A 7,259-nucleotide genomic window follows, 5' to 3' on the forward strand; every position below is an offset into this window, starting at 1 on the left:
ACGGAGCGAGCTCGGGGAGCAGAATTCCATCCGTGCCTTCCCTGGCACACCAGAGCCCTCCTGCCACACCGCCAGCTCCCGGGGCACGGACAGGGAAACTGGGCACTGCTGGGACAGGGAGACCGGGGCTCACACCCTGAACAGCCACGAACATGAGCCCCCTCTTCTTCCTCGGGGGCACCGAGTCCGTGGGAGCAGCAGAGCCGCGGCCCCGGGGATGGTTTTCTCTCCAGCGGATGCAATCAGTTCCCACCTGACACAGGAAAACACCCAGCCCGGGCACCAACGCTGAAATATTAATGCTGCTATGATATTCCCCATCATATTTTAACCAGCCTGCGGAGCACCAGCTGCACGAGGCGCAATAAATCTGAATTTCTGACCGTGCCATGGAGACGCCGGAGGAAGGGACCAGCCCCCAAAACTCCTCTTCCTTCCAGCAAGCAAGGTCAGGAGCGTGAGCCAAGGCAATTCTGGTGCTGCCAAATATTTGGGACAAAAGCTGGTCACGGCAAACATTTTGTGACATGTGATTTACACACCACGGACTGGAGAAAATCCACAATCTCTGTAGTTCCACTCTGGCCCGGCTCATCCCCACACGGAGGGAGCTGCTCCAGCTGCACACACACAACCCCTGCACCGGCACAGCTCCGCGGCACTTGTGGAATATCCCTGTTACAAGTGTAAATTAAACCCTACGAAATAATCTGGAGATTATAAAGATTGTGCTCGCCCCGATAACGGCGCTGCTGATTTACTGACAGGGAAAATGGATTTGTTCTGTCGGAACATTCATCAACACACGGCAACCCCGGGAAACCTGACATGTAACATGATCCAAATGGATTAGGAAATCGCTCCTGTTCGCTCCTATTGATTTTAGTCAGGATCAAACTCATCAGTGTGCAGGACTGCTCCCGGTTGGCATTTCCAGCCCCCCCCCCCCGTCCAAATCCAGGTGGCTGCTGCAATTCCAGCCTGAGAGGGCAGTGCAGGATTCCTCACCCTGTCACCTCCCAGGAATGCCAAGTGCTGCATTAACTCCTCATTTTCACTTCGGAGCTACTGAGTGCCAAATTCCGAGCTAAGGTGGGAAAGCACTGGAAAAACTGGTTCTGTTCACCGGGACACATCTATCCCAACATCCCTCCTTCCCAAAGAAACTTTTGCAAGGCGAATCCCAGTTATTTTTTCACCTGCCACGACAAACTGCCAGCGAAAGGAGCGTTTTTAACCAGTTTTATTGATTCATGCTCTCAGTCCTTACTCAGTTAAAAACAAGGCACATTAAATACATCCTCTTATTGCTCAATAAACGCATGCGGCTCATTCCAGATATCAAAGGTAATAAATAATGGCAGGAAAACACCAAGACAGTTATAAAAATAACAACCCAGCCTCAAACACAGCATTGAACAGCCCAGGCTGCAACAGGAACCTGACAACAGACGTAAGTGCCACGTGTAAACCTGCAGTGAGTGTCTGTGCATGGATTTATACACATGTATGCACATGGACACGCACTGCATGGATCCCCCCAGGTGTGCAGTTTATTTAAAACACAAAACAACCCCAGCAAATCCAGAAATCCAAGTCTCATCTCACCCCCCCCCCCCAAAAAAAAAAAAGGAGAGAAAAAAAAATCCCATTCCTGCTTTTCCAGCCCAGATCAGCACAGCAAGACAGTGACATTGTACAACTCTTCCCACAGTACATTCACATTAAAAAAACCTCAAACAACACAGCCAACATTCCTGCAGACAGAGTGAGGGGATAAATAAATACTTTAGATTTCTTCATGTACAGATTCAGCTGTTGAAGGAGCACATGCAGTTGTCCCTGTCATTCCAGGGCTGTACAGGGGAGCAGGAGTGTGACATAAAGTGCCTGAGACGCAAAGCAAATCCATGTCCAAGGACACACAGCCAGGAGAATCCCAAAGTCACATTCCAGATGCAAGATTAGCAAAACAAAAGAATCCCCAAGTCACATTCCAGATGCAAGATTAGCAAAACAAGAGAAACATACTTTGGGTACAACACAGAAAATCCTGCTTTCCAGGTAAACCAGGGTTATTAATTTAACAAAGCCAGTTAGAGAGGAGTGGAGGAGAATTCCTCTTTAAACCATATAAAAGCTGTTCAATATTGGAAATATTTTTTTAACGTGGCCTGGAAAAGGTCTCATGACTTTTACTTTTTTTTTTCCCCCTTAAATTATTGGTAATTGTAGAATCCCAAACCCCTTCCCTTATTCACTGAGCCAAAATTACCTGTGTGTTATACATTCACTTCCCTCAGTTCTGCAGGATATGTGAAATCTGTTACTGTGGGTTTGGAAATACAAAGCTGAGTCAAACATTCCATCTTTCACCTGAATATTCTGGAACACAGTTCAAAAGGAAAAGTTTACAGGACCACAGGAACAAACCCCTTTGTTCATTAAAACAACCTTGTGGTGTCAGATGTGCCAACTCCTCCCTCAGTCCCTGCTCACAGCACAAAGCCACAACCTGAACAATATCTGCAGCAAAAAAATGAATTTAACGTGCAAAAACCATCTGAACCATTTTAAAAACTCATTTTAGATGAGCCTTGCCCTGGCTTTTTTTATTTTGTATTTACTATTTTTCAGCACCTGAATTTTAATTTTTTAAAGGACTCTGCTTCTCCAGCAAAACAAAACATTTGTACTCACTGAGCTACATCCCACACTCCTCAGCATCTCCATTTGTGTCTGGAAACATTTTCCCTATAAAAATATCCAAGGAATCCTTGCTGTTCACTCCTGCCCTGTTATTTTCCATCAGTGAATGTGGTGACACCAGTCAAACACATTAGATTTTACTGATCAGAAATTCTGACACCTGGGAAGTGAAGCTTGGTTTGAGGTGGAAATTGCTATTTCTACTCAAGGAATAAAACAGATGCCAAATCCAGCAATAAACCAGGTTTTCCCTGCCTTGTTCTACCATCAGGCAGAAATCTCCCACCTGATCTCGACCAAATCCAGCAGCAGGAAGGCAAGACACAGGTACAGCAGTGCTGGAAACAGCTTCTTGTTTTGGTTTTTCCATTAATGTGCTGAAAAATAGCCCTTTTTTCTAGAAAAGTTAGTGGAATGCAAGACAGACTTTGTTTTTTTCACTCTGTGTTTGAGCATTTTTTAAATTAAGACTGTTGTGCTACCAAAACCTGCCCTATCCTACATGTCAGCAGGGTTTGTCCCAAACTCAAAGCACTTTTTAGCATAAAGCACCTTTTACCTTTATTTCACAGCTCAAAGCACAACCTGCCAGACAATGCCCATTTATTAAAGGCAGTTATTTGTGTTAATGTGGGAGAAAGGGAAGCTGTCCTCAGCTTTTAGCCAGATTATTGCCTGGGGGTGATTCATCAAGATGTCTTGTTTTCCAGCTGCTATTTTTGTGTGGCCAAGCACTGGCACCACTGGGATAACAGAGCAAACCCGGCCTCCTGGAAGGCTCGGGACAGCTCTCCACCATCACCACCACCCCAGGAAAGGTCAGATTTGTTCCTTTTGGGATCATATCTCCAATCCAGAACACCAGCCCTCCCTCTCTTGCTCTTTTGCTGAAGACACAGCAGCAGCTTTGAGAGGCCAGGTCTGCATTTGGAGAATTCAACACGTTTTAATGGCAGGATTCGCTTTGAGCATCCTTTGCTTTAAAGATAAAAGTGCAGAGTTAATGACCAAGGCAGCAGGTGCTTGTGTGTGCCCCCAAACCCTCCCAGCCTGTGTTCCTGAACTCTTGCTGAGACACCCCTGGGACTGCAGAACCCCCAACCCGAAGGCCACGCACCGGAGGAGTAAGAAAACCATTAATGAGGAGGACGAACGCACCAATGTATTGGGGAAGAGCTCTGGGCACCGGGGCCAGAGGGGAGGGCAGAAGCTCTGGAATGTTCTCAGCAGCTCCAGGCAGCCGTGGGGGGTTTGGGGTGGGCTCACACGCCGCCCCCGCTCCGGTCCACGGGGATGGCGGCGCGGCGCCGCAGGTTCTCCTCGGCGCTCTTCATCAGCACGGCCAGCCTGCTCCCAGACACGTGGCCCTTCTGGATGGCACTCATCAGCTGGGGACACAGGGACAGCAGGGCACAGGTCAGGCGGGAGCCAGGAGCCCTCACCACCCCTTCATGAACCCACAGACCCGACTTCTCCAGGCACAAACCAACACTGCGGCTTCAAAACCTCCCCTCGAGGCTCATTTACACTTCCCAGAAACATCAGAGAAGGCTTTGGCAAGGCACAGGTGGCAGGAAGAGTGGAAGTACCAAACATGATCCACTTGGAAGTACCAGTGCAGACAACCACCACCACTGGGTTTTTTTTGCCATGACATTTCAGAATGTGGGATAACCACCCCTCCCACGGGGTTGTTTGTAATATCTGAGAGATGCAGCTCAAACAAGAGCACCATTCGGATTTTTTTCCATTTAGGAAGGAATTCCTGGCTGTGAGGGTGGGGAGGCCCTGGCACAGGTTGGGCAGAGAAGCTGTGGCTGCCCCTGGATCCCTGGAAGTGTCCAAGGCCAGGCTGGATGGGGCTTGGAGCAACCTGGGCTAGTGGAAGGTGTCCTCCCAACCCAAACCATCCTGGGATTCCATGATTCCTGATCCACCACTGACCCCAGACCAAGCCCTTTTTCACTCACAAGCCCTTCTCTGTAGAGACACTGTACTTGACTTCCACAATTCCTTCAAATCCAAACTCCTTTACAGACTTTTAAAACTAATTTGCCTTTAAGTCCAGGGAGCTGGGCTCGGCTCTCTCTCCATGAGCACACACTAGTGCTAAGATTTTAGTTAATTCTTTTTTATCCCACGGATAAAGTGAGCATTAGATCTGAAATTACCTGCAGACAGCTCAGCACAGAGCGCTGGGGAAGAAATTGGCACTTGCAAAATGCAATTTCTTACTCCCATCAAGTGTAGGAATCCTTCAGATTCCTTCCCTTCCATAGGAAAATCTGTTCAGCGCATCTGCAGTGGGACCTGTGCAAATGTGGTGTCAGCCCTGCCGAGTTGGAAAGGGACTTTGGACAAGTCCTGGAGTGGCAGGACAAGAGGGAATGGCTTCCCACTGCCAGAGGGCAGGGTTAGATGGGATATTGGGGAGAAATTCGTGCCTGTGAGCGGGGCTGCCTTTACATCCCCACACCCAGGTGCCCCTCCCTGCTGAGCATCACTCCAGGGACACGTGTGGGCACTGGGGGCTGCCAGGCCCAGTTCTCACCAGGCCATTCTTTGGGTTCCCTCAGCACCGTGCTCCCACCTGGAGAGCCAGGCAGCCCCCAGGTACAACCTGTTCTATATTCTAACATAAACCTCCACAAATATTTGCCCAGGGCTTGCACAACCGCTCGGCGCTGAAACGCAATTACTTGGAAGTTTTCAGAAAGCAAACACCCCAGCGTTGGGCACTGACTTAACAGATCCATTAAAAAATTAAACAAACATTTAATGTATTTTGCTCCTTCCATGGCAACCCCCTGTTCATTTCAGAGCCACCCTTCCCACTTAGCACTGGGCTGTGAGATGTGCAGGAGCCACAGAGCGACACAGGTTTGCAAAGACAATTGTGAAACCACCCCAGGGCAGTGCCTGGACTTTATATTGTACAGAGATGACACAGGGCCCCCAGCCCCAGGGGGACTGGTCAGCCCAGTAAAGCAAAAACCCCACAACGCCCCCAAAACCCACAGAACACACAATTACTGGCTGTTGCAGCTTCTTAACCACAATGTTCCCCAAACTCCCCAAACTCCAGCTAACACAGCTCCTGCAGTAAGGGCTGGGCTCCCCCAGCTGAAGGTCTCCACATGCCAAGGGAGGTATGAGGGTGACCCTTTCCAACAGCCAGAACCAGCTGGGATTTTCTCTTCCATTTGAATGTGTCACCACAAACTCCCAAAGCTGCTGGTTCTCCCTTCCTCCTGGTTGGTTTGGTTTGCTTTTTCCCCTCTCCCAAGTTCACTGCAGCTCCCCAGCTCAATTGCCGCATTTTAGGCAAATAAATACTCCTTTTTGCTAATGCTGGACACAACCTGTGAAAATTTTCTGCATTTAGATTCAACAATGCTGCTCTTATCCCCAGCTCATCTCCAGAGAGACAATTACCATTTCCTTCGCCTTGATCTTGTTTGTTTAACTTGACACAGTGAAGAAAGGGCTGACATTGACCAAAATCCCCAGCATTAATTTCTCTCCTGTTCCACATTCATCATTGCCACGGGGCAGGGGAGACATGGCAGGCTCTGAAATACCACCCCAAAAAACACTCCTCAAAACAAACCCAGCTGGCAAACTGCATCTGCAAAGGGAGCACCTTTGGTTTTATTTGAAAGCCCCCCAAAAGGCAGATGCCTGTCATTTCTTTCATAGAAACTGGGATAATTCAGCCAATCCAGGAGTTAAAATGGGTTATTGGGCCCGGACGGCCCTTATAAAATATTTATAATATAATATTCAGTTATTTAGTTTATTATTTCATTTTTTATTTATAGTTTATTATTATAGCTATTTATTATTTATTATATATTATTAATATTTAGTTTCTTATTATTCAGTTTATTCATCTTTATAATTACCAGTAGTTTAGAAACTACTAATCCCTTAACAGCCCCAGACAATGTCAGTGTGCATAGCTCTGCCATGCACCTTCCAGTGGACAACTGTATTATTTTTTACATATTTAAACAGCATTTCTGTACTAAAAATGCCAAACTCAGGACTGTACCAGGGCATAATCTGTAAACTGGACCTGTTCTTGGGTCTCAGTGGAAAGATATCATTGCCCAAGCTGCTCAAGGATGGCTCTGTGTGTCCCTTGTCACACTCACCACAGGTCACACTCACCTGGTCCCCAACCCAGCCCCAAGACAAGGGGAAAAAATTCCCTACCAGTGGCTTTGCTCACTAAAGGAACAGCTTCTCCTGGAACGAGGGGAGCCACCCACCTGCAGGAACTCGTTGAGCTCCACCTGCCCGTTCTTGTTGAGGTCCACCTCGTTGAGGATCTCGTGCAGGGTGTTCTCGGCGATCTGCACGCTGATGCTCTGCACAAAGCAAGCACAGAACTGCTCAGCACTGCTCAGCACAGAACAGCTCAGCACAGCACTGCTCAGCACAGCACTGCACAGCACAGCACTGCACAGCACTGCCCTGCTCAGCACAGCAAAGCTATGCTCAGCACAGCCCTGCTCAGCACAGCACAGCTCAGCCCTGCTCAGCAC

The 7,259-nt window shown here is 48.2% G+C and overlaps 1 protein-coding gene across 2 annotated transcripts in view; it reads right to left on the bottom strand.

Moving 5' to 3' along the window:
• Positions 1 to 2,615: 2,615 nt before the first annotated feature.
• GPD2 (glycerol-3-phosphate dehydrogenase 2) overlaps positions 2,616 to 7,259 on the bottom strand; it is a 48,018-nt gene continuing 43,374 nt past the window's right edge. For both annotated transcript variants that reach the window (XM_027695843.1, XM_027695844.1), the window contains exons 16-17: positions 6,984 to 7,082; positions 2,616 to 4,097 (exon numbers count right to left, since the gene is read on the bottom strand). In XM_027695843.1, coding sequence (XP_027551644.1) covers positions 3,972 to 4,097; positions 6,984 to 7,082 — 225 coding nt within the window. In that variant the 3' untranslated portion in view covers positions 2,616 to 3,971. The remainder of the gene's footprint in view (positions 4,098 to 6,983; positions 7,083 to 7,259) is intronic.

The sequence above is a fragment of the Neopelma chrysocephalum genome, unplaced genomic scaffold (assembly GCF_003984885.1).
Source record: "Neopelma chrysocephalum unplaced genomic scaffold, ASM398488v2 Primary Assembly neopelma1_103b, whole genome shotgun sequence".
NCBI lineage: Eukaryota > Metazoa > Chordata > Aves > Passeriformes > Pipridae > Neopelma > Neopelma chrysocephalum.